The 26,212-nt window shown below is 52.9% G+C and overlaps 2 protein-coding genes across 2 annotated transcripts in view; one reads left to right on the top strand and one right to left on the bottom strand.

The window, feature by feature from the left end:
* The first annotated feature begins 8,639 nt into the window (after nt 1-8,639).
* On the top strand, nt 8,640-19,444 carry VSIG10L2 (V-set and immunoglobulin domain containing 10 like 2). Its single transcript, XM_069468629.1, is given in 23 exon segments — nt 8,640-8,740; nt 9,997-10,517; nt 10,520-10,621; nt 10,624-10,755; nt 10,990-11,129; nt 11,131-11,254; nt 11,257-11,268; nt 12,619-12,850; nt 12,852-12,892; nt 13,473-13,721; nt 14,380-14,578; nt 14,580-14,617; nt 15,883-16,074; nt 16,077-16,184; nt 16,639-16,714; nt 17,156-17,358; nt 17,432-17,438; nt 17,963-18,003; nt 18,006-18,065; nt 18,344-18,368; nt 18,473-18,579; nt 18,674-18,806; nt 19,219-19,444. Coding segments are annotated over 23 exon segments (3,069 nt in total).
* A 1,889-nt stretch (nt 19,445-21,333) lies between these two features.
* CDON (cell adhesion associated, oncogene regulated) overlaps nt 21,334-26,212 on the bottom strand; it is a 60,852-nt gene continuing 55,973 nt past the window's right edge. The window contains exons 18-19 of the mRNA XM_069470707.1: nt 24,368-24,642; nt 21,334-23,750 (exon numbers count right to left, since the gene is read on the bottom strand). Coding sequence (XP_069326808.1) covers nt 23,548-23,750; nt 24,368-24,642 — 478 coding nt within the window. The 3' untranslated portion in view covers nt 21,334-23,547. The remainder of the gene's footprint in view (nt 23,751-24,367; nt 24,643-26,212) is intronic.

Below are 26,212 nucleotides of genomic sequence, written 5' to 3'. Positions count from 1 at the left end.
CGTCTCCAGCACGTTCTCTCTTGCAAAACTGAAGTTCTATACCCCTTAAACAACTCCCCATTTCCCCTCCTCCACAGCTGAGAATGACCATTCTACTTTCTGTCTCGATTTTGACTCCTCCAGGTGCCTCATCTAAGTGGAATCACAGAGCATTTGTCTTGCTGCAGTTTATCAGTTTTAATAATTTTATAACATTACATTACATGGATATATGTATATCATTTGACAATTAGTAGTATTTTTGCCACTACAAAAAAATGCTATAAAATGTTTTCATATGCCTATTCTTGCCTACTGGGGTTTGCTTTTTTTCTGTAGTGTAATTCCAAGAAATTACATAGCTCAGTAGAGCAGATGTTTATTTTTAGTTGTCGCAAATTTTCCAGGTCCCTTTCTCAAAAGTCTGGGCAATGTGCACAGCCACCAGCTGTGATGAAGAGGACTGTTTCTCCCGCATCTTCTCCAACCCTGCATATGATCATTCTTTTCAAGTTTCACTCTTCTGATAAATGAAGAATAGTATCCCATTTTTAAAATTTGTATTTCCTTGACAATTAGTTTGAGCATCTTTCTATGAATTTATTGGCCATTTGGATTTTCTCTTCTATGATCACCTATTCCTATCTTTTGCCCATTTTTCTACGAGGTTATTTCTCTTTCTTATTGACACGTAAGACGTCTTTGTGTATTATACATGTTAACCCCTATTGGTGGTATATATCGAAATAATTTCTCTAGTCTATAATTTGACTTTTCATATGTTATCTTCTTCTAAAATTTAAACATCTTATGTCTATCTTTTCCTCTATAGCTTCTGGATTTTCTGTTTTGTTTAAAAAAAATCTCAAACCCTAGATCATACAAATATTCTCCTAGTATTTATCTTAATGATACACAACTTATTAAAGAAACCATGGTTTGAACACCACCTTTATCATACCCTATAATCCATATGTACTGGATACATTTCTGGACTTGGTTCTGTTTCTGTCCCATGGGGCTACTTATCTTATCCTCTACTTTTAATATATGATTTGACCACAATGATTTTATACTTTTCTAAGGCCACGCTAACCTCACTATTTCTTTGCTGCTGTTGTCTTCGTCGTTACTATTGTAAAAGTCCTTCCAGCTATCAGAGCCTGTGAGTGTCAGTAACTTTGAAAAAGCTAGAGTAAGGCCAAGAAGGGGCGGGGAGGGGCTGTCCCCTACCTGCCTGTGTGCCTTTTCAGGAATCAGCCAGGGCAGAGGCCAGTGACCACCTACTATGCGCTCAGCATTGCTCTTGCCATTAACAACATGGTTGGAAGGCCAGACGTCCAGCACTGTGGTGATTAATACTTCAAGGTTCTTGTCTCTCAGTTTCAGAAATATATCCTCTATGTTCGGCTTTGTAATGCTGAGCTTGGGCCCTGTGGACCCCATTCCTACTTTGCCAGCTGCTCCCTGCTGGACTCAGCCTACAGGGTCCACGAGAGGGAGGCTGCAGGCTGGAGAAGAAGGCTGGCCGTGCTCCTTCCTGCTTCGTCTGTGTGTTCCCTGTAAGCAACACCCCACAACATGTCTCCACCCCAGTGCAGCGGGTCCACCCTGAAGCAGCGGCTGAGTCCAGTTTGCAGTTCTTCCAGCACTTCATCCTGCACCCCACCCTTCCACCCTGCACCCCTGCCCCAGAGACCCCAGCACCAGCTGGCAGGCTCCCCTTCCGCAGAGGTCCCAGGCTCTGGCCCCCTCCTTTAAAACTCTTCCTTTGGTTTCCCCAGCCCTAGGAGTGGTCGCTGCTCCTGCAGTTGCGACCTCCATGGTACCTTCACATTCTCTTATTTCCTTCTGCTTACCTAGTTAACAACCGTATACCTAGTTATCAATTCTTCATGTTAAATTCTCTTTTTCAACTAACTGGTATCATTTCTGTCTCCTGACCGGACCTCAATGGACACAGGTAGAGGAATTGAAGTTTCTGGGCGCTGAGGGCTGCTGCTCTTGGCTGCCCTGCAGAGAGATCCCCTCCCTCCTCCATTCCCAGAATTATTTGGCTGCTGGTTGCCAAGGAGACGGCTGACAACTTCTAGTTGCCAAGCCTGCCCTGGAGCTCTACAGAGACTTTCTGGAAACTCCCCACTCCTTCCTGCTCCCCAGCCAGGGAACTTGGAGACTCTAGCCAGGTTGGGTGGAGGACACTGCGGAGGAGGGGAGGTGACAGGCCTGGAGATGGAGAGAGAGACTGGAGGTTTCCGTGGGCCCCGGCCTCCCCCACAGACCTCAAGTGCCTGGCCCACCTTCGAAGGCCAAGGGCTGGCCTGGCAGGCTGCCCTGTGCTCTTTGCAGACAGACACCCATTGGATCCAGCCAGACTCCCACCAGGCCCTCCAACCAGACACTCAACCACAGAAAACTGTCCCTATGTTGTCACTCCAGGCCTGGTGGAAGCTACATTGCCAGTTGGGGCAAAACCAAGGAAGAGCCTGGGAGCTTAAAGGCCTTCACTGGGGAAGGAACCTCAGCCGCGCTGAGCATCTGGCTTGCAGCAAGCAGCCCTCAGCACGCACTGGGGCCTGTGTCATGCCCACCCCAGTCGAGTCCCTGATAATAACCACAGCACTGCTAATAACAGTGTGGTGGGCGGGAGCCTACTTCACACACTTAAGTGTGCAAAAATATCCCTTCATTTCATTAAAATCAAATAGTTGACTCCACTTCTGAGGCTTCTGCCTTTTTCCAGGGTCCCACCAGAATCAGCAAGCTTATTGCTCCAGTTTGAATGTGTCCCTTTCAAAATTCAGGTGTTGCCACTGTGACAGTATTAGGAGGTATGGCTTTTAACAGGTGGTTAGGCCATGGGGGCTCCTCCCTCGTGAGTGGGAGTAGGTGCCCCTATGAAAGAGCGAGGCGGAGGCGGAGGGCGTTTACCTGTTTCCCTTTTACCTACCGCCATGTGAGGGCGCAGCAACAAGGCGCCCTCCCAGAAGCAGAGAGCCGCCCCCGCCAGACACTCAAACCCGCCAGTGCCTTGGTCTCGAACTTCTCAGCCTTCAGAACTGTGAGCAATAAATTTATGTTCATTTATAAATTACCCAGTCTCAGGCATTCCGTCACAGCAGCACCAACAGACTAAAACTTACAAGGTACCAAAAGCAGGGGTGGCCTCCAGCCTCCGGCCCAACACGGGCGCAGGCCTCTGCGGCGTCAGGCCTCGCGGGCCTGTGCAGTCCCCGGCCACCCTCCTCCCCTCTGCCCTTCAGGTCATGATCTCTTCTCTCCAGGCTCGTCTTCTCCCAGGGACCTACTGACCTCTGACCTACCCCCAAACTCAGGGAAATCTCTTCCTTTCCGCTCTCGCGGCCCCAAAGGCACTCTCCTTTCTCGGTCTCGCCCCTCCACCCAGCGCGCCTCACACAGCTTCCCAGCGAATTCAGGCCTTCCCGGAACTAGCAAAATGTGCATGTTGGTGTCACACAGGTGCCCGCGGCAGTGCAGAACCAGACACCTGGCCAAAGGGTGTCTGTTCTGTCTTTGCGGAGTAAACTAAGGACATCATGACATCTCATTCCTGAATATTTAAGTATTCATTTCAAAGACAATAGAATCACCATCTTACAAAATCACAAAACTATAATCACACATAACAAAATTAACAATAATTTTCTAATATTGCCTAATAAGCAATTAGCCCCATTTTTCAGAGCAGTGGTCCCCGACCTTTTTGGCACCGGGACCGGTTTCCTGGAAGGCAGTTTTTCCACACGTGAGCCGGAGCTCCTGTGGTGATGTGAGCGATGGGGAGTGGCTGCAAATACAGATGAAGCTTCGCTTGCTCACCGCCACCGACCTCCTGCTGTGTGCCACGCGCCCCACCCCCACCCCGTTTCCTAAATTTCATGGAAGACACTTTTTCCATGGGCAGGTGGGGGAAGCACGGCAGGGCACGGTCTCTAACAGGCCACAGACAGGTACCGGTCCTCGGCCAGGGGTTTGGGGACCACAGTTACAGAGGACAAACCAAGACTTGGAGTGGGTAAGCCACTTGTCAGTGTCACTCAGCTGTGGGCAGCAGAGCCAGGCTCTGAGCCCTGGTGTGACTCCAGGGCCTACTCTCTTCCCACACGGGCAGTTCTTACAACAACCCTGAGTGGTGTCAGGCGGCACTGCAGTCCTAGGGAAGCAGCGTTTCTCCCCCGGTGCCCAGGTGGGGCTGGCTGTGAAAGGGCTCCGGGAACGGGAAGCAGATGGAGAGAGAGCTGGTTCCCAGGCCTCCTCCCCTGTAGCCCCAGCAGGGCCCCGCTCCACCACCACCCCCTGCGCCTCCTTCCTCTCCTGATCTGCTGTCTCCTGTTCCAGCCCCTCCCTCTAGGCCCTCCTTCCTTTCCCCTCTGGCCTCCCAGGAGCAGTTTACAAAGTGACCAGGCAGGGACCCTTGCCCATCTTCTGTCCCTCTTGCCTTCCTCCTTCCTCTCAGCCGTGAGCACGGCCCTGGCCTGGACATGTGGCCTGGGGACCGCCGACACGTTTCCCCTCCAGCCCTCGGCTCCTCTCCTGCCGGGGTCCCCGAGGGCTGTGGTTGGCCTTCGACAAGGCACACGTGGAAAAGCCATTTGCTTGCAGGAGGGTCTGCTTTCTCCGCCCAGGCCAGCTGGCCTGTGGTTCCACATTCTGCTTCTTCGAAACCCTGGGACTCCAGAATCAGGATTCAAACGGCCACAGCAGGCTGGAGAGCTGCGTGGAAACCCACAGCCCGAGAGAGGGGCCTGCAGGCTACACCAGGGGAGCCAAGGTGGGAGCACAAGACAAGGCTGAGGGACAAGAGTCAGCTGGCCCTGAGTTTGACATGTCCCCACGCTCTGAGGTGGCCCCTGCCCATGGTGAGGGACAGGGTCTTGGAACGGAGGTGGCAGCAGGCAGCCGGGGCCTGTTTCAGCCACTGGGAGACTTGTGCAGCCACCTTCCTCCCAGAACAGCCAGGTCCGCCCAGCCTTCGTCAGGGCAGCACGCACACGTGCCCTGACGCACGGCACACGCTCACGCTCACACGTGAACAAGGCTCGAGCACAGCATGTCCCCGAGCAAGATTCCCAGTATTCCTGTCAGACGAGAAGGAACATAGCAGTCCCGTGGGCCCTTGGCCAGAGTGGCAGGGGACAAACTGGAGAGTGCCCTAAGGTGGGGAGCAACACGGGGCATGGGAAATCAAGTCATCGGGAGAAAAGTGGAGAGAACTGGAGCCCGTTTGCAAAATGTGAACAGCAGTACTTTCTCGTGGAGTTGCTGAAAACACCTAACACCTGCCTGATGTATTTAAATGTTCAACAAATGGTACCTATTATTGTAATTTAGGTAGAGAAGAGAAGGGCTGCACTTGCTGTTTCAAATGTTGAATGACTTCCATTTAGAAAAAGGGTTGGAATAATTTTGCAAAGCTTCAGTGGAAGAATTCTCCAAGGACAGAAGTGTCGGGGAAGCAGATTTCGGTCCAGCCTGACTAGAAAGAGGGCAAGAGCTAACATTTATTGAACGTACTCGCGGTGCTGTGCCAGGTGCTCGTTAGGGGTTCAGTATGTGCTTGCATCTTATTTGTCTGCTAACTTGGCTCCGTAGTTTGACTATTCTCACTCCAAAGGTGAGGCCCCAAGACTCAGAGAAGGAGGCAGGCGACCCAAGGCCGTGCAGAGCCCACCAGTGCTCCCCCGGGCGGAGGTGCGGGGCCCTTGCTCTGGGAGGCTGCAGAAGGGCTTCCTTGGCTGAAAGGGGGTCCCACCGGCCTGAGCAGAGCCCTCAGCCTGGTTGTCTAAAATTTCACATCAACCTATGCAAGCCTGGGCCTTATAGCCACCTCGTGTCTGCGTTTAGCTGCAAGACCACTCCAGGGTCCAGCCCAGGTTGCTCTGAGCCCACACAGTTGCCTCTCCTTCCCGCCTGGCTCGTCCCAGGCAGTGAGCGCAGGTGCTGGTGCGAGCCCTGGGACCCAGGCAGGCTGCGCATGGAGGCCCCACGGTGAGGGGAGTGCTCAGGGCCGGAGCAGGAGGGCAAGGTGAGAAGCAGGCACCAAACCCGGAAGTCTGCAGCTCCACCTGCCCAGGGCCGGCCGCTGAGCCGCAGCAAAGCACAGAGCGGGTCACCTCGGCTTGGCTGAAGCTCCTTAGGAAAGAGGGGAAGGGAGAAAGGGGGGAACCCTACCACACCCAGCACAGTGTCTTGCACTCAGTGGACGCCCCAGAGACATTTGCTGAACTCATTATTTACATTCTTCAGGTCAAGGAGTATAAGTAATTTTACTAGGACAGGAGCTATACATACATAATCTCATTTATTCCTCTCAAGAAAACTGTGGTATAAATGAAGAAACTGAAGCTCAGAGAGGTTAAAGAACATGCTAAGATCACACAGTAAAGAAGAGGCAAATCGTGTTCTCACCACTGTGCTTTCTTGTCTCTCAAAGCAAGGGAACAGTCACCTTGTCTCTCCTGGTCCCTGAGCCCCTGCAGCGGAGACAGAAGCCCTGCGCCTACTTCTCACTCCGGTCACATCTCTCCTCTTGCAGAGATGGGCTGCGTCTCTTCCCGGGGGGCTCTTCCCGGGGCAGGGCCGGGGCACAGGGGGAGGGGTGTGCGTTACCTCTGTGGTGGGTAATTTTACACACCAACTTGACTGGGTCACGGGATACCCAGATAGTTCATCAAGCGTTACCCTGGACGTCCCATGAGGGCGTTCTGGGGTAAGACTGACATTTGAGTCGGTAGAATCAGGGAAGCAGGATGCCCTCCTCATCCGCTCGGTACTGGGCCTGAATAGAACCAAAAGGCTGAGTAAGAGGGACTCCTGCCTGCCTGACTGGGCTGAACGTCCGTCTTTTCCTGCCTTTGGACTCAAACTGAAAAATCCGCTCTTCTTGAGTCTCCAGCCTGCAGACTGCAGAGCTGGGGACTTGCCAGCCTCCGTAGTGACAGCGAATCCTTACAGGAAATCTCTTTCTGTACTTACACACGTCCTATCCTCCCATCGGCTCTGTTTCCCTGGAGACCCCGAGGAATACTCCTCCCTCCCTGACTCTCCCCTCTAGGGCTCCCTTAGGGGCTGAGGAGTCCCCACCTGCCTCTCCATGGCCCCGGTGCTCCTGGCCGGGGAGAGGCTGGAGGGGCTAATTCCGCAAGCAGCACAGACTAACTTCCGTGCAGCACAAACTCTGTTTGCAGGCGGAAGGTCCTTTAAAGCTTTCTGATTCACACTGCCTGAGTTCTCATGTCCTCTCCAGACACAGGTGCTGCTGCCCGCCCTGCGGCGATGGCAATGCAGACCCCACTCTGTCCCCATACGAACATCCAGTGGAGTTCTGAGGACATTCCCAGTTCGGGGAGTGGGGGGATCGAAGCGAGTGGCCCATATGGTCTGGCACTAGCGTCAGTCAAGCCTGTCACCTGTGGGAGCCCAGCTCCCAGGGACCGCTGCCATTCTGCTCCACAGCAGAGTTAGGGGGATGCAGGCTCAAGACCCTGAGCAGGGCTTGGCCGGGCCTCGGCCACGGTTGGGGCGAGAGTGGGGCAGGGCCTGTCCACAGAGCACCGGAGGAGCCTGCCTGGCACTGAGCCGTGACAGCCCCCATCCTGGTTGAGCCCTGGGGAACCTGAAAGTGGACATCAGATCTCTCTCACCGGGGCCGAGGAACCTCACCTCCCCCAACCCTGCCACCACAGGGGGAAAATCTGACCCTATCTCATGCGTCCTTCAGAGACAGCCAGGGCAGCAGGACGTGCTGAGACAGGGGAGAGAGGGAGAAGATTCAGAGAGCTCTGGATGGCAGAAAGCTGGGCTCTGTCCCAGCCCCAGGGTCTAGACTTTATATTTCAAATCTAGCGAGAAGCAGGAATGGTACACCTGCTGCGTGTGGGCACTGTTCACCTGTGTGTGTCTATGTACGTGTGCACATGTGTAATTTATATCAAACGTGTGTGTGAGAAGTATATCAATTATATCAAACATTTATAAAGTGTTAATAATAAACGTACAGCTTGAACTGTAACCCCTACCCAAGTCAAGAAATAGAACAGTAACAGCACCCAAAAGCCCCCCTATATGCTAATGTAAGTTTTTTCATTTAGTTATCACAATACTCTTCACAGCAAAGAAGGTGTTATTATCCTGCTTATCTGAGAGGAAACTAGCACTCAGAGGCCCAGAAACTTCCTAAAGTCACCCCCAGCCGTGTTCCACACCGCAGCTCCCCCAGCTTTGGCCCCACAACGTGAGGACGGTGCCAGAGCGGATGCAGGGCAAGGAAAGGTGTGTCTGACCCTCGTGGGCCCTGTGGTCAGGACTCCTGTGTTGGCCAGGTGGTTGGATTGCTGAGGTTGGGGACCTCTGTCAACTGTGTGTTTGGTGACTCTAATTTTACAATAACCTTCAAATGAGAATGCAGGGGGCTCGTGGTCCTCCACCCTGGGTCTGCCCAGCTCTGCATGGTGGATGGAGTGAGTCACCTAGCGAGTAATTCATGCGTCATCGAGACAGTGAGGGGAACAGGGAAGCGGGGCTGGGGGCCCCGGGAGGGCTGAGGTTGGCAACCTGAGCCAGACTCCCGTCCTCCCGGGGCTGGGCTGTGCTCTGGGGAGAGGAGCCCAAGCCAGGCAGAGCCTCAGGTGGGTGCTGCCATGGAGATGGAGATGGGGCCGTGTGGGCCAGAGGGCCGGGCACCAGCTGTCCAGCCTCCCACGGCAGGTGCGCCTCTGCCTTCTGCACCCAGGAGCCTCAGGTGAGTGATCCTCACATCCGTTCCCTACTACCATCCCATTATTTCCTCCCCTTTTGCACTTGCATAGCCATTCCACGAGGTTCCATCCACACCTGACATTTACCTGGCCTGCGCTGAGCAGCTGCCACGTGGCAACAGCACTCTGCTTTCCCCTGAGAAGCCGGAGTTATCCTGAGGGCCCCTGTGAGCTTTGGGTGTCTTGGCCAGATCTGGGTCTCAGGAAGCTCCCTTGTTTTGAGAGGGCCGAAGGCAGTTGGGCATCTTTACAATAATCCAGGTGAGAGGTGCTGGCAACTTGGGCCCAAAGCAGTGTCCATGGGGTTGGAAAGAATCAGTCTCTGGGTTATTTTTCTTCTTCAGCAATGGAACATCAGAATTTTGCCCTTGATCCCTTGCCCCCAAATCCGTATCTGTCTGAGAAGATCCTCCCCTCTCTTTGGAGAAGCTAACAGTGGTGGGGAGAATCAAAGACCGAGGCTCCCATCCCGGCCTCACCACCTACCGTGTGGTTTTAGGCAAAGTGACTTTGTTTCCCAGAGGCTCGTGGGACTGTTAACCACCTCACAAGGCTGTTGGGCATCCGGGCCAACAGGTCCGGCCATGACATTGGCCGGCGGGCTGAGGGGGTTGCTCCTGCCGCCTGGTCGTCTGTCCAGGCACTTATTTCACGCAGATTTACTGAGGCCCTCGGCACTCACAGCACGCAGGCCCACCCTGGCCACGTCCAAGGGACTGGGGCATGTGGTGCTCGGACTGAGGCTGGGTTGGGGGTCGGCCCTGCGTGGAGAACACCTGTTGCGTCACTTACATCCTGGAGACTATTTAATCCCAGGCCCCTGAGGGACCAAGCACTGCATGAGAGCAGGGCTGGGGGCTCTGTGTCCCCGTACCCTGGTGCCTGGTGCTCCCCAGGCAGTCGCGAATCGCGAATGAGTGGGGCTGGCTGTGCAGACACGGCTGCTGTCCTCTTCCCCTGACTGCAACGGGGCCGGGACAAAGTGCTCTGGAACCCTGCTGGAATCCTTACTCAGAGACCTCCAGACTCTGAATTGCCAGTGGCCATGTAGATCTCCTACATCTCTGGGGTCGTCATCGTCACCAGGTGGATCATCAGACAGACCTTGAGGCACTTGTTAAAAATGCAGATTCCTGGGCCCTGACCCAGCCAAGGGGTTTCTGCCTCACTACTCTGGGGTGCAGCCCACGAATCTATATTTTTATCAAGCTTTCGAAATGGTCCTGTGACCCGTGAGAAGCGAGGGCTCTGCCCCAGTCCATTCCCTGACCTCAGTCAACCCCTTCTACCGCATCCCAGCAGGAGCCCTGTCCCCCCCACCAGCACCACAGAGCCCTGTGAATCCCTGGGGAGCCCTGTCCTCCCCACCAACACCACAGAGCCCTGTGGATCCCTGGGGAGCCCTGTCCCCCCCACCAGCACCAGAGCCCTGTGGATCCCTGGGGAGCCCTGTCCCCCCAACCAGCACCAGAGAGACCTGCGGCTCTCTCGGGAGCCCTGTCCCGCCCACCAACACCAGAGAGCCCTGTGGCTCCCTTGGGAGCCCTGTCCTGCCCACCAACACCAGAGCGCCAGCCCGGCGCCTGGGTTGCACGGCAATGACAGAGGCTCCAGGCAAGGGGTGCAGGGGAAGCCAGCGCAGCCCCGAAGTCCTGCGCTGCCCCTTCCCTCCCCAAGGCAGCCCTGCCTGGCCCCCGAGGCCCCCCGCAGAGGAGGCCACGTCCACCCAGGGAGTGCAGGGCGGCTCCGTGGCGCTGGCCTGCTGCTGGTGGTCCTCTGCAGCCTCACCACCCTGGGCTCCCTGGTTCCCTGGCCTGTGGCTGTCACTGACCGAACCGTGTCCAGGGTGGAGGCCTCAGCTCTGGGGGTGTGAGTCTGAGGAACAGCAGCTTGGCGCTGCAGGAGCTTCAGGAGGGCACCTGTGGCCACTTCCTGTGCCAGGCCCTGCACACAGCCAGTGGCCAGCTCCATGCCGCCTGCTCCTTCCTCACGCTGGCCGGGATGCAGACAGACGGCAGCTGGTCTGCGTGCTGCTGGGCACCCCTTGCATGCACCTCCCATGCTCCTGCATGTGCTGGGCCCACCCTCCAGGGAGCCAGGACACCTGTGTCTTGAGGAAGGGATGTCCAGGGCTGGGTGGGCAGGTGAGCCCCAGCCACCAGGAGTGGGGCTGCTGGCCACAGCTGGCCACAGCCTGAGTCTGCAGTAACAAACCCTGGGCCTCTGCCTCCTCTGGCCATGCCCGTGTCCAAGTCTCAGGTGTGGCTGAGTGACCCGTTCCCAGTGAAGGGAGCCTCTGTGGTGGCCACATGTGCAGTACAGGGGGGCACAGAGCCCGTGGCCTTTGCCTGGCACCATCCGGCACCATGAGGCCCCAAGGGAGGGCCTGGTGAGGGCCGCCGAGCTGCTGCTCTGGCTAAACCCAATCAACTGGGCGCGCCTGGGCTGCTTTGTGTGCGCCCGAAATGCCGTCAACAGGCTGAGCAGTGACGGAGCCTCCCGGATGTCATCTGTGAGTGGAACCGGGGAGGTGTCAGGGCTGGCACCCACCCACCCACTGACACTTGGCCTCCTGCCACACCTCAGAGGTCCCAACCCCCTTCCCTGCAGCTTGCCCCAGCCCCCTAAGAGACTCCAACAGGCAGGAACCGCAGGGCGCTGTGCCCACACTGCCAAGTACGCTCGACTCCAGGGCTTTCAACCTCCGGCAGGTCACGGGCTCCTCTTCCCAGGAAAACGTGCCTGTATTCGTGCTCACGATTTTCCCGTGACTCCAGGGATGACCCGAAGGTCTGCCTTTAGGCTGAGGAAACAGGGATCGTGGGAAGAGAGGCCAGCAAGCCCGAGCGGAGCCCCGGGTGACAGAAGACGACAGGATGCTCCAGAGCTCACTTGTCCAATGCGGCAGCCACGCGCACGGCTCAGTGGAGCTGCGACGCGGCTGATCCGAACCCAGCCGTGCTGCGGGCGTAAAGCAGACGCTCGATTTTGAAGGCTTAGATTGAAAGGAAGATTGTAAATAGCTTATCAATAGCTTTTATAATAATCTGAATATATCTGGTTAAATTAAAGATAAAACTTATTGGTGGATTGTTGTTTTTTTGTGGTTTTCTTTTTTCTTTTCTTGCTTGATTGGGTTTGGCTATTTTTACTTTTTAAGATTTGGCTGCTAGGAAATTTAAAACATCTGTGGCTGCGTCTGTCTAGGGGACTGTGCTGGTCCAGAAGTGTGAGGAGCAGGCACGATGACGTTCCGTGTCTGTGTCCCTGGTGTGGTGTGTGGGGACCGTGGGAGGCATTGCGGGAAGCAGGCAGTCAGCCCTCCGTGGGGGGCAGGCGCAGCTTCCCAGACAGTGACACTGAGCTCGGGGCGCAGGAGCGAGGGGAAGGGGGGCCGAGGAAGTGGAAGGGCTGGCTGCTGGGAACACACTCAGGGCATCACCCCGGCCGTGTTTTCTTCTCCCTGCGGTCCCGAGCAGCCAACCGTCCAGGCCCAAGGAACCCCTCAAGCCTAGGCACACTGGGAGGGTTGGACACGCTATTTCTCTCTTGCCTAGCAAGCTCTTGTGCGTCCCCTACCTCGGCCCAGCCCCGCAGTCCCTCAGGAAAGTCCCCAGAGCCACAGCTCACTTCCTGAGCCCCCCTGCCCAGGGCACTTACCTCCTTGGGCCCAACCACCTTGCACTGTGCTGCCCTCGGCCCTTGGACTCCAGGCTCCTGGAGGGCCTAGCACGGGGTCAGGGGACACACAGCCGCTGTATCCTACACGTTTGTGGGATGGGTGGAGAGATTCAGAGATGACTGTGCGCGTGAGTGAGGGAATGAAGATCGGGGAGGTGAAACGGCCTTCTTTGCCTTCCAGATGGTCCGGACAAGCCTGTGGTCACCGTGGAGCCGCTGGGATTCACTGAGGAGAGTTTTGGGGCCAGTGAGAGGGAAGCGGTGAGCCCGAGCTTCTGGGCTGCATCCAACCCTCCTAGTCACTGCGTGTGGCTCCGCGACCTCGTGCAAGTCCACCCTGGGCCCACCTGCGATACCAGCAGCGCTGCCCGTGTGCACACAGGCTCATACACCTGCCTGCCTGAAATGGCCGCCCGGACACCGCACCTAGACTCCCATCCAGCTCACCGTCTACTGCGAGTGGGGACGAGGGCTGCCCGGGCCTGGCCTTGGGGCACCCCGCGGCTGGAGCCCCTGCCGGCCTGTGCCCTGTGGAGAGGGGTGCAGAAGCTGGGAGGGCGTCTAGAGAACCAAGTGGAGTTGCAGGGCAGGGAAAGGGGCTGAGAAAACTGTGGCAAGGGGTGGGGGGGACTTCCCAGACGTAACACAGCACCTCCTGCAGCGACGGCCCCCATGGCCCTGACGGCGGGACTGAGGCACGGAGAAGGGTCGCGACAGTGAGGCAAGGTGTCCTGGCTCCTAGTCGCCCAGGGCCAAGGAGGAGGACAGGAGTGGGGGCCTTCCATGGGGCCTCCTGGGATTCCTCAGGGACTCTGAACTCCTGCCCACCCCATGACCCCCTGCCCCTTACCTACGAGCTCAACCTTTCTCCCAGCAGCCCTCAGAGAGCCTCAATCTTTTCCCTTGCACCCACTTCTCCCTACTTCCCTAACTTCGGCCCTCTAGGCCTGCAGACCCCAGACTGGGCCCGGGGGCTCAGGGCACTGGCACTGGTGCCTGCCGCACACCACACTGACTCGCCCACATCTCGCCCAGACCCCCCGGAGGGGTAGCCCTCCTGAGCTGTGCTCCCCAGCCCTAGGGCTGGGACTCTGCTCTGCACCTGGCCTGGGGGGCTTCCAGCTGCCCAGCTACAGTGAGAAGGGCCCCTGGGAACTGGCCCTACTGCCCCCAGCAATGTCACCTGGGGTCATGCAGCCACCCAGCTCCGCAGCGGCAGCGTCTTCACCTGCACTGGCCAGCACTCAGCCCTGGCACTGCCCGTCCTCTGCAGGGTCACGCTCTGTGAGCGGACACAGGAAACACCAGGACTCTGACATTCCAGGCAAAATGTGGGTAGGGGTCAGTGGAGAGCCAGAGGGGCTCCAGGCTCCAGGCTCCAGGTCATGCCATGTGACAAGGAGGTGGGCCACACTCAGCTCTCAGCTCCAACCTCCCAGCTCCTCTATCCACACTGTGCTCTGTCCTCCTCACTTGGGCTCAGGGCCCTGGGACTCCTCCCCACCGCCTCCCGCCCCCAGACTCTCATCGACCTTACGTCCCACTTCTACTGCTCTGTCGCATCTCGGGCTTGAAACATGCCTCCAGCCTTCTTGAGGCTGAGTGTGCTCTTCTGCCTCCTCTCTGCCTGGGAAACTCCCATTCATCTGCCAAGACAGAGTCCAGATGTCATCCTAGCTGCAAAGTGCTCCTCCTTAAAGCCCCAGAGGGTTTGTCTTTCTACCTATATTCCAGCATTTATCAAATTATAATTGTTTGCTTAGTGTCTGTTCCCACCATTTCCCCGGCACATGATCAGCCCTCGTTAAACGATGAATGAATACGTGAGGGATAAAGTAATGGAGCAATAAGTGAGCGAGGGAATAAATGAAGGAGGGAATAGGGCAGAACTTCAAGCCCTTCCTCCTCCCACAGGGCCATGCCGAGCCATCATTCCTTCCGGGGGAACCTCCCAGGAGCCCCACCTGCCGGACCACGGCCACGATGGGACACCAGCTCATCATGCTGAGCTGTGAGTGGCCTGGGGGTGACCCCCGGCCACGCCGAGCTGGCTTGATGGGCAGCAGCCCCTGCCTGGCTGTGCACCTGCTGCAGACCCAGGCGGATCTGGCTGGCAGAGAGTTCATCTGCCAGAGCACTCGCCCTCAGGACCCTTGACCACCACTGCCAGCTGCAGCTGGGCGAGCTGGGCGAGCGACTCCGTTCTGGGCTGGGGCGGCAGGAGCAGCCCTTTGGAACCCAGATGACGAGCTCTCGGGGCTGGCTGTGCTGAGATAGAAAGTGAGTCAGGAGAGTCACCTCAGCTTCCAGGGACTCAAGTGTTTCTTTTGTTCTGATCCATAAAATGAGGGGGTCACCCCAGGCCAGAGTTGTGCAATAGAAATAGAATGCCAGCCATCTATGTGATTTTAAATTTTCAAGTAGCCACATTAAAAAAAAATAAGTGAAACATTTTATTTAATGCAATATATCCAGTTTATTATCATTTTGATATGTATAATAAAAAATTATTAATGAGACCTTTTACATTCCTTTTTTTATCCTGTCTTCAAAATCTGGTGTGTGTGTTTACAATTACCGTATATCTTGACGTGGACAGCCACGTCCAAGGGCTGAGGAGCCACAGCTGTGGCCGTGGTGCTGTCATTGGTGTGGACTTGCGTGAGGCCGTGCCTGCTCATCTTCTTCACTCGCGTGACTGTCTCGGAAGACTGAGGCGCCTCTGCTTCTCCCAGTCCCTCTGTTTGGTCTTGGTCTGGTTCCTCTCTCTGTCTTCATCCGGCCCTGTCAGTCTATTTATTGCTGACTCAAGAGAAAAGAATAAAATTTCAAAGTAAAAAAATGTGAGCAAAGCAGAGGCGCCGTCACACGAGATAGTTCTCATGCAATGGCTCAACACTCGGTCCCCAAAGGCTTGGGGACTAGCGTATTTTCGGGGGCCCTAAGGAAGTCCTCAACCCCAAAGATTTCCTTCCCGATTGCTCACTCTGAGGACGGGAGATTCCATCGTAGGAGATTCAGTGGCACCTGAGAGTCTGGGTCGCTAATCAGAGTCAGTCCACAAAGGCCGAGCACTTGCTGTGGGCTCGGCACTACGCGCAGAGGCCCTCCGGTGGGGAGGTGGTGCCAGGTGCGGGGGGCAGTTCAGCCAGGGCCCTGCCTGCAGGAGCCGAGGCTAGAGCAGGGCGGGGAAAAAGCCTGGAGGAACGCTGCTGTCACGGGCCAAGCCTGGAGCTGACAGTAACAGGAACTCAGCACAGAACAGGAGCCCAAGTGAGGAGGCAGGTGGCCCCAGACAGGCTTCACTGTCAATGCCACAACCTCCCCGTCTCCTCTCCCATTTCTTCCCCATCCCTTCTACGGCATGCAGCACCTTACCCCAACCCTTCCCACTAGCTGGGGACAGGGGGCCTGTCCCAGCCTCTCCCTCTTTGTCCCCTCAGTTAAGCCCCACAGCTGGCTGTGGGAGAGCCCCAGGTGTCGGTCGGTGTTGGAGGGGGAGAGGCCTGACTGGAGTGTGCCCTCGGCGGGTCGGGGGTGTGCACACCACCTGCCCAGCTCCTCTGGCTGGGACCCCAGCAGCAGCACATGGAGCCAGGCACCTCCGGATTTGTGCTGCACCCTGAGGGTGCCCAGCGTGCCTTGGCGTCAGAGATGCTGACCCAGCGCACCATGGGGGCACCGACCAATGCGTGGCCCACAGCACCGTGGGCAACAGCAGTCGCAGCGTGCTGCTGGAGGTCCTGTGTGCGTGAGGGTGGTGTGTGCATGCGTGACGAGGGCTGGGAGACCAGCAGCCGCAGAGCGCCCGACGTGGAAAGACACAGGAATTCCCTGCTCTAAATGTGGGCCCTGGAGCTCCCTCAGGCTCCCTCTTGAGGCCCCTCAAGAGCAGGGACCTCGGTGAACTACGTGAGCGTGAACCCGGCACACTCTTGAATACAGGCAACTAGAGCTCCATGCAGTCAGAATAATTTCCTTTTCTTCCTTTTATAGATGAGGAAACTGATACTAGACAGGTCTACAAGCCGAAATCTAGTGCCTCTTCCACACTGCCAGGCTGTGTCTCAGCAGGAGCCAATCCGGGTGCGCAAGCACGAGTGGCTGCGGGTACACGCGTGGCTGTGGGTACATGCGTGGCTGCGGGTACACGCGTGGCTGCGGGTACACGCGTGCTGTGTGCGCCCCGCCCTCCTCCCAGGACACCCAGCTCCTCCCAACGTCACCGTCAGCAGCCTCAGCTACGGGAGGCACCGGAGAGAGGTGCAGGGCAGCGGGCAGACGAGGGATTCCTGGTGTTGGAGGAGATGACCTCGGCCTAATCTTTTCTGCCAAAGGAATATTCTGTCTGATATCCAACTTTACATATTTATTAGCACATAGCACAAACTGTACAATAACAATAACCTGGGTTTAATCTCCTTTATTGCAATACCTAAAAAACCCACATTTACTAACTTTAACTTCCTGTTCTCCCTTTTACCCCAACACCACACATTAGCCAATTGGGTAAGGGCAAGATTGTGAGGACAAAGTCTCTCCCAACGGGACAAGACACGGCCCTCAGTCTGCCTTAGGGATAAAAAGGTGAAGAACTTCCCCATAGCGTGCTGGCTGGTTGGCTGCTTTTGCTGCCGCTACGCGCTTCTGAGCAGAAGTAAAGATTTTGCCTGGCCAAGACAATTTGCAGTGTCACTGTTTTCTTAACGACACCGCAGGTTACTACTTCCAACACTGGTGCAGTGGAGAGCCAGTGCCCCAGGCCCAGGAGCTGGGGCTTGGGAGACAGCTGCTAGTGACGTCGAGCCAGAGAGCAGAGGCTGGTGGCTGGGAGGCTTGGACGCAGGGGTCCTTTGTGCCTTCCGCATCCTGGCTCTGAATCACCACACACTGGGACATCCCTCTGTGGTGAAGACGCCAGGTGCTGGGGCCAGCGCTGTGGGGGCCTCACCTTTCTGCAAGGAACTGGACCCGGTTCCTCTTCCTTCCCACAGGGGATCCGTCTCTGTCCCTTTGCTTCCTTCCTACTGAATCCCCAGCCCTCGCCTCTGCTCTCTTCTCCACCCTCTCCTCAAGGTCCTCGGGACATCTCTATGACTCTTCCCCATCCCTCCCTGGGGGGTCAGAAGGCTCCAGGCCTCCAGGAACCCTAATTCAATGTGAATCTGAAGAAATAGCCAAAGTGGAGGAAGAAGGTGCTGGCGATTAAATAAGAACAGGAGCCCCACTCGTGCCTGTCTCACCTCCTGGGGTGCAGGTGGGACCCCAGCTTCCCGCTGCTCCCTCTCCATCCTGGGAATCCCCTCTCTGTGGCATACTTCCCTCCAGCCCAAGCTGCCGGGGTAACCAGCAGGGGTTTGGCACCTGCTCCCTGGGAGAGACCTCTCTCCAGCTTTTCTGGGGCAAGCCTTGCTCTGGGTCCCGTCGGCTGGAGGGGACTGGATGAGTGGGTGCCCTATCAGCCACTGTTGCCCAAGTGCTGCAGTGGCTCTAAACCACACAGCCCTGCTCTGCCCTGCTAGCAGGCCCTGCTTCAGGGCCCATCCAGCAGTGTTGGGTGCAGCGGGCAAGGAATGGCGGTGCCAGTGTGCTGCCCGTGTGCTGCCCAGCACCCGGCCACTTTCCCCCGTGAGTGGGCATCTGAAGGGAGGGGCTGCTTGACCCCAGGGGGTGGCTGGGTCTAGACCCACCAAAGGAGAGAGGTGGTGCCCCCTGGGTGAAGAACCAAGGCTCCCCCCATGCTAGATGCTGTCCTTCTAGGCTCTGACCCCCAACTCGGGCATCTGGGGCCATCCCCTACGGGGCTCTTGAGATGCTAGTATGAAGCCCACTAGTACGAAGGGTCATTTTCCCGGGATCTTTGCTGGGTTGGCCAGATAATATTCATTTTCTTTTCTTTCCCACAGGCCTTGGTCAGTTGCTTGTTCCCATGCACGTGCAGAACTGTCATTCTGGGGCCCAGGGCTTGCCTCCCGTTGGAAAGGAGGCTGGACAAATGAGTTGCCACTGACTTTACTCTCCTACCTCACCCTCAGGGGGCAAAGACACCGACAGAGGGGCTCAAGGGAAGGCCGGGGGGCACAGGCAGGCGAGCATCGTTCACCCCAAAGATCATTCATGAACGAGGAGACCCTTGCTGAGTGTCAGGCATGGTGTTTGGTTTCTCTTGTCCCCTGGGAACCACCTGGGACACTCCCAAGGCAGCTCTCTTCTTTGCCCATACACGCTCTTTGCAGGCCTTGAACACCAGCCACCACCCAGGTTCAGATCCTGCACAAGAGCCCCTGATGCTCCAGTAAGTCACCATCGTGGTGACGGCAATGCTGTGAGGCCCAAAGCGGAAAATGCAAATCATCCCAGGGAGGGCAGGTAGGTTTGGGAAGAGGCCCTTTGTCACATTTTGGTCTTAAAACCAAGGTAGCTAAGACACCAGCTACCCTTCCCCACTTAATACCCAGTCTTTACAATCAGCGCGAGGCCCAGCTACAGTGAGCCTAAGTGACCTGGTGATAAGAGAGGCTCTGGCCCAGCCTATGGAAGACAGAAGTGACAGGATGAGGAAGACACACACTGGACACAAGCGTCACTGGGTGTCTCAGGGCAAGTGAAAGCTGTGGTACTGGGAACCATGTCTGGCGCTACGTAAGTATGAGCAAGCTAGCTGCTTCCAGAAACCAGTCTGGGACTGGGCAATTCCTCAGTCAATCACGCCTACGTCCACACTAACAGAGGACATCACAGCTCCCAGAGAGGCTGACTGCTGGGTCCCAGGTCTTGCTAGGGAACAAGGCGTGCAGGTGTGTCCCCGCCATGCAACTGCAGCTCAGGAACGTGAGGCCGCGGCGGGCAGACTCCAGGAGTCCAGCCGACCAGACACAGCAGATGCAGCTCCCGCCACCAGGGTGGGGGCCGCCGGACAGAGAACTGGCTGTTCCAAAGTCACACTGTCAGCTGCCAGCATGACTCACTGGCTCGTGTGTGTGCGTGTGTGTCTGAAATCTGGATGAAACACAACGCATGCTTGTCCAGCTGACTGGAAGTCAGGACTCAGGTGAGGAGAGGCAGGAAGCAAGCCCAGCGGCGACCTGCCAGCAACACAGAAAGTGGCGCCTGAAAGGAGACAGAAAACCGAGAGAAACTGAAGTAGCTTCTTCGGTTCTCACAGTTAGACTTTATTGGAAAAGGGGTTTCAGCTTCCCTCAGAGCTCTCAGGACTGGGGCTAGGAAGGTTTATTTATATATAGGAAATAAAATAGAAAAGGCCACACAGAGAAGCCTGGCAACTTCAATTTTTTTAGCGCAGTAAAACAAAACTGCTTCTTGAAGAGGCTGAATTTCTACCTGGAGTTCCTACAGATGTGGCCCTAAGTTAATGGCAAAGGGACGTGAGGAGAGACCTCTCCTCATTCTCCCCAGCTTCTCTCCCGTCCTCCTCTCTCTCTCCTGTCCGAAGAAGTGGAGAGTTGCCCTGAGGGGTCTGCCTGTCTCCACGCAGCCCCTCGGCCCGAGTGTCCTCTCAGCCTCCTCGTAACACCCGCCCAAGATCCTGCTCCTTCAGCGCTTCCATCTCCACGCCCAGAACAGAAGGGATTAACACACTGAGCTCTTGGGTGTACGCAGGGGATTTTCAAGGAAGGACAGGGTGGAGGTTCCAAAGAATTTCAGAGGAAGACATTCACCCACCCCAACCATAAACTATAAGCAGCTTTGTACAAACATGGGGTATCTGCATACCCCCATCTTCAGAGGCTACTGTGTATGAAAGCAGCATTCTCTTTTAATATAAAATCATATCAACAAAATAAAACTTATCAAAGCTACATCATTTAAAATATGTACAATTTCAAACATAATATTACAACTTTAAGGAAGACAAAACATACTTTTCAATATGATACAAAGCATGTACCTCAAAGTCATTGTTTTAAAAGAGAACAACACAGGTGAAATTCAACTATAAACGTAACTTCTTGGCAGTTCTGTAGCTGCAATGAGATTTGTGGCATGATCAGCCCAGGATGGATGCCTTGGTCTTCACAGACTCATTCAACAAAAACAAAACCCAGAAAGAAATGCTTTTGAAAAGACCACTTCAAAAGGTTTAGAACACTGCGATTTAACTTGCACACGGACAGCACCTGTCACCACTGCCAGACTGTGAGTGCCACGTCCAAGGGAGAGAGTGGGATGATTTAATGGGAGTGGGGCAAGCCTAATGCCAAAACAAAGAATCACACAGAATCCTAGGATGACAACGGATGTGAAGAGCCCTGACCAGTTTCATGATCACTGAGTGAAGATCAAATTCCTGGGTGTGGTGCGGAGCACCGAGGGGAGGAGTGTGGATTCCTGGGAGCGGAGTATGAGCAGACCTCTGCCTGCGCAGGGAGGACTCGCACAGCAGGGCGGACAACGGCATGTGGAACAGGGCTGGTTCCATTAGGAGAGTGAACCACAGCGACTTTGGAAAGCAGTGAGGAGCACAGACTATGACTTCAGATAAACTGAGTTCAAATTCAGGCTCTGTGGCCCAATGCATGACTTGGGGATTTTAACAATTTGCTGTGAGGGTTAAATGAGATAACAGTGACAAGCACCCAGCACAGTGCCTGGTACACAGTAGTCACTCAACAAACGTTAGTGCTGTCTCCCATGCTCTATACTACGTCCTCTTATCTCCTGGTGAAGTGACATTAGGTAGAACTGATTTGGTGATTGCGCAGGGCATTAAAGTTCAGAGCAACTCACACTTAGGGAGAACTCATAACTCCCAAACACAAAGGCAATTATATATATTTATATTTATATATCTCAATATATAAAAGCATTTTTATAAATAAAATACAATAAAAAGGATAACACTTAAAACAGCGTTACTAATAATATAAATAAAGAAGTCCACAATGAGATTGTCCTAAAGGTAAAGCCATATTCTCTTCCTCATGGACAAACCCCATGTTTAAACTCAATCTTTAAAAGCAGTTTATGACCTAAGGCTCATACTAATACAACACCTGTTTCCTGAATCAAAATGACTATCTATGGACATTACCTCCCCACTTCTCTGCAACTCCCTGTGACGGCACTGCTGTAACCTGACTGGCAAACACAGAGTATGTTTTCATATTCTGTGTACTAGGACTTTGTCCCCTGCTAGTCACAGAAAGGAGAGATGCAGTTATCTCGCTCCAAAGCTAACTGCATCTAAGCAACATGAAGAATAAATCCAGTATACTACAGGCACAGACATCTGAAATGTAGAACTTGCTTCTATAGTACCCCTAATATCTAATTATGAAATTGTATTCGCTACATTCTACTACAAGTAACTCTTGCATGGTGACCCAGCTTAAACAAGCACATTTTCACTAGCAGTTCTACTATAAAACATATAGACATAGGTAAGGGAATACTGATGCATTTATATAGAAAACTGATTAACATACTATTCTATTCTATGCCATTGCGATTTCTGGGAAACTGTAAAATTTCTCCATTTATGCAGGGACTGCCTGACCCTACACAAACAGAGTGTCTGTTTCTTTCCCCAAAGGGATGTACAAACCAAAAAGAAGCAGTGATCCATCAGAGCTTCACTCAAGCTATGAAATTCATTTATTGTGTGTGTGTGTGTGTGTGTGTGTGTGTGTTTAACATGGAGGAGAACAGCCTTCCGAAGGCAGCTGCAAATGTCCTTGTCACAGAGAGGCAGCAGTGACGTATGAACCCTGCTGACCCAAGTTGTAGGTGTCTGTTTACAATGATGACATTCTGAAAAAAAGTCAAGAAGTTAAAAAAAAACACCTTTTCTTCTCAGTTAAGTCTTTTCTGACACTCACATCTTTCTGATGGTTGCCCACGCTGGAAGTGAGGAAACAGCTGTGTCCGGGCAGTGCGGCGCCACGGACACGGCCCTGTGCCGACGGAACAGACGGGCGAGCTCCGGCAAGACGGGCTCCCTGGAGCCCTTCCCTTTTTTCTTAAAATATATATCTGTCTCTTCAAGCCACCACTTAAAGTCTTACTTTGTTTTTAGTCTTAGTAATAGTCTAAAGGAGCCCCATGGTGGCTATTTTATAAATTAATATCATTTTAAAGCGACAGGACATTAAGGCATTATTTCTCTCTCTGGCCCGGGTTCCCTTTCTGCATACTGCAATAATTCACTAGATCTCTCATGCAAAGGTGTCCATGACGCTGCTTACAACTAGTGCCTAGAAGACTGAGCATTACTCATGTCCATGTACTGATAGAAAGTCACTGCCACTTTTGTGAAAGGCATTCATAAAATACCAGCCAGAGCAGGGCGTGGTGGCTCACGCCTGCAATTCTAGCACTCTGGGAGGCCGAGGCAGGAGGATCGTTTGAGCTCAGGAGTTCGAGACCAGCCTGAGCAAGAGCGAGACCCCGTCTCTACTAAAAAAAAAAAATAGAAAGAAATTAGCTGGACAACTAAAAATATATATAAAAAAAATTAGCCGGGCATGGTGGCGCATGCCTATAGTCCCAGCTACTCAGGAGAATGAGGCAGGAGGATCGCTTGAGCCCAGGGTTTGAGGTTGCTGTGAGCTAGGCTGACGCCACAGCACTCACTCTAGCCTGGGCAACAGAGCGAGACTCTGTCTCAAAAATAAAATAAAATAAAACAAAATACCAGCTGGATCTGCTACTATGAACATTAGGTCACAACTATGGTTGATTTCAAAATGTTCTCAGAAAGTCTGACAACACAGTACTGGAAGACAGTTTTCCATCTGAAAACCTGTGTGGTGGCAAATTTCAAATGGCCCCTGCAATTCCGTCCTGGCCGATCCTCCAGCAGACGAGACCCTTTGCATGAGGAGCTCCTGCTGTCACCAAGGTTTGCAGGAAGCATGGAATAATTCCGCTGTGCTCCAGATAATTGAAAACTAGACGAAACAAGGTAGTTTCCTACGGAGGGGGAGGAAGGAATAGGGGAGAAAATTTCTAAGGCATAAATAATATAAAAGGGCACACATTTTAAGATACATTCAGATGACATTACTACTGCAAAAAAAAATAAATAATGATTTTCTCTGATTTGAATTAGGTCCTTCACACAGTTCATTCCCAGGGCTGTTTCGTGCAGTTACCGGCTGGACACGGAAACGTGACTAGTCATTTGCACGTCAGGGTTCCCGGGGTTGCTGCGGGCCCCCGACGAGCTGTCTAAAGGAATGCCAGGGGCACACCGTGCTGTCTTCTCAGAGCAGTCCCCTGAGACACGGGGCAAAATAGGAGGATTCCAACCGAGAGTTTTGTTCTCTGTTTCCAAACGGACACAGCTGTCTCCTGAAAAACAGAAAGGTTTGAGAACGTTATAAAATGATAAAGGCTGATTTTTACAAAGCAGTTTAATATTACTTAGAGCAATAAAGAAAGAATAGTAAGTAAAGGTAGAGCCCAGTTATGTTTGGTTTGAATTTAAGGTAGAGAGAGTGTTTAAAAGGATTAAAATAAAGTTGAGCTTTCATGAATAGTTATACAATTCATCTGAGGATTAAAACAAACCCCTTAAAAGCCCCAAAATAACCTCCTGTAAGAAAGGCTAAAACTCCAGAACAAAAGTAAAAGAAAATGAGGCTCATATTCACAAAATGCGTTCTTCCAGCACGCCTTCTGTTCAGGTACAGCCTGAAGCAAGGCCTGTTTGGATACATTTTTCAAAATGTAATGGGATACAGCCCCAGATAAAGGATGTGTGTAATAACAGAATTTCAAAGAATCCGTTTTCTAGTCCCATCTTTTCCTGGAGTATCCAACACTGCCCCCACCCCCACTCCAGTCTCTTAAGAAATATGTAAACTAATCACAGAGGGGAACCTCCGAGAGCATCACTCTCCCTTATATATTTCTTAGCTAACTGAAGACTATCTAGAAACCTGAGGTTTGTTATGCCTCCCCCGTACCTCTGCTGAACGCTGCTGTATCTTCTGTGTGATCAGAGCTGATGTCATTTATGTGGTCCTGACAGCGAGTGTGCCGAGCAGGTACTGATGCCATGTTGTCCTCGATGCTCTCCTCAGGCACAGTGCCACAATCAGGGACTGTGGGAGCCAGACACACAGACATCTGCATGTGGGTGAGGGGCTTCATTTCCAAGCCCTCCTGAAGATAAGGTGCTACCACGGGGACCACAGGAAGAGGGCTGCCACTGAAAGTGCCGTTGGTTTTGGTGAAACACCTGCAGAATTTAAACCAAAAGAAACAGAACTGTGTCTAGAGGAATCAAAAATTAAAATAGGCTTTGTTGGAGAAGTATCATTTGGTATTTTGTATTCCCAGACTCTTAAGAAAGAATTCTTAAGTTATTCTTAAAAATAACTAAATGATTCACTATGATTTGAAATACCAAGAACTTGAAAATTCCAGTAAAAGTGGAAGACGACCGGAGAATGCACCCAAAGGCGAACGATTTGAGAATGGAACCTGTGGGTCAACCATCCCACACGCTTCCTCTGTCTTATTCCACCGTCAGAAGTCGTCTCCCATTTCACCACTGAGTGGCTCCCAAAGACACCTCCCAGGAGGAAGAGGCCATCAGCCGCTAGAAGGAATGAGAGGGTAACAGACGACGAAGAGGACAGAAAGCTAAGAAACTTAGGGCCACATGAGAGAAATGACCTTTTGAAAGTTAACAAAAACATATTGCTTTGAAATCAGGTGATATGTTCCCTCTCATTTTTGGAGGAAACACAAGGATTAGACATTCAAAATCCAGAAGTTTTTTATTTTTTAATTTTTTAAATTGTAGAATTGCTAGAATGGAACATTTAACTTTGATTCTGCTCTACTTCTAAAATTTTTTTATTTTTAATTATTATGGGTACGTAATAGTTGTATATCTTTACAGGGTACATGGGACGTTTTGATACAGGCATGTAATGTGTAGCAATCAAATCAGGGTAACTGGGGTGTCCATCGCCTCAAGCACTTATCATTTCTTTGTGTTAGAAACATTCCAATTCCACTTATTTAGTTATTCTAAAGTATACCCTTACTTACTGTTGACTACAGTCACTTTGTTGTGCTATCAAATATTATCCATTCTACCTAGCTGCCTAACTATAATTTTGCACCCATTAACTGTCTCCACTTGATCCCCCACCCCGCTGCTCTACCCTTCTCAGCCTCTGGTAACCGTCATTCTACTCTCTGTCCCCACAAGATCAAGCATTTTAATATTTAGCTCCCACATATGAGTGAGAACATGAGAGATTTGTCTTTCTGTGCTTGGCTCATTTCACTCAATGAAAAGTCCTCCAGTTCCAACCACATTGTTGCAAATGGCAGGATTCTGCTCTACTTTTATTTCCTGCCTTTACCTAAGATGTGTGTTTTCTTTAATTTTTACTTTCTGTTCTTCAGACTGGACAATTTCTATTGATCTATCTATCTTCCAGTTCATCGACTCTTTCTTCTGTTATCTCCAATATGCCGCTAAGCTCATCCAGCAAATTTTCTATTCCAGTTATTGTACTTTCCAGCTTTGGGACTTCCATTTGGTCTTTTTTTTACAGTCTCTGTTTCTCAGCTGAAATTCCCCATATGTTCATTTATTGTGTGTATATCTTCCTTTTAAAGTCCTTGAACATATTTATAATAGCTGCTTAGAGTCATTATCTGATAACTGTGACATTTGTGTGATCTCAGGGTCTGTTTTTTTCTAAATATCACATTTTCCTGTTTCTTCACATTTAATAATTTTTTTTTTTGCTGGCTTTTTCCTATAATTTTTTAGTTGTTCTGTGATG

Source organism: Eulemur rufifrons, chromosome 6 (genome assembly GCF_041146395.1).
Source record: "Eulemur rufifrons isolate Redbay chromosome 6, OSU_ERuf_1, whole genome shotgun sequence".
NCBI classification, from domain to species: Eukaryota; Metazoa; Chordata; class Mammalia; order Primates; family Lemuridae; genus Eulemur; species Eulemur rufifrons.
This window is presented reverse-complemented; position numbering and strand designations above follow the sequence as displayed.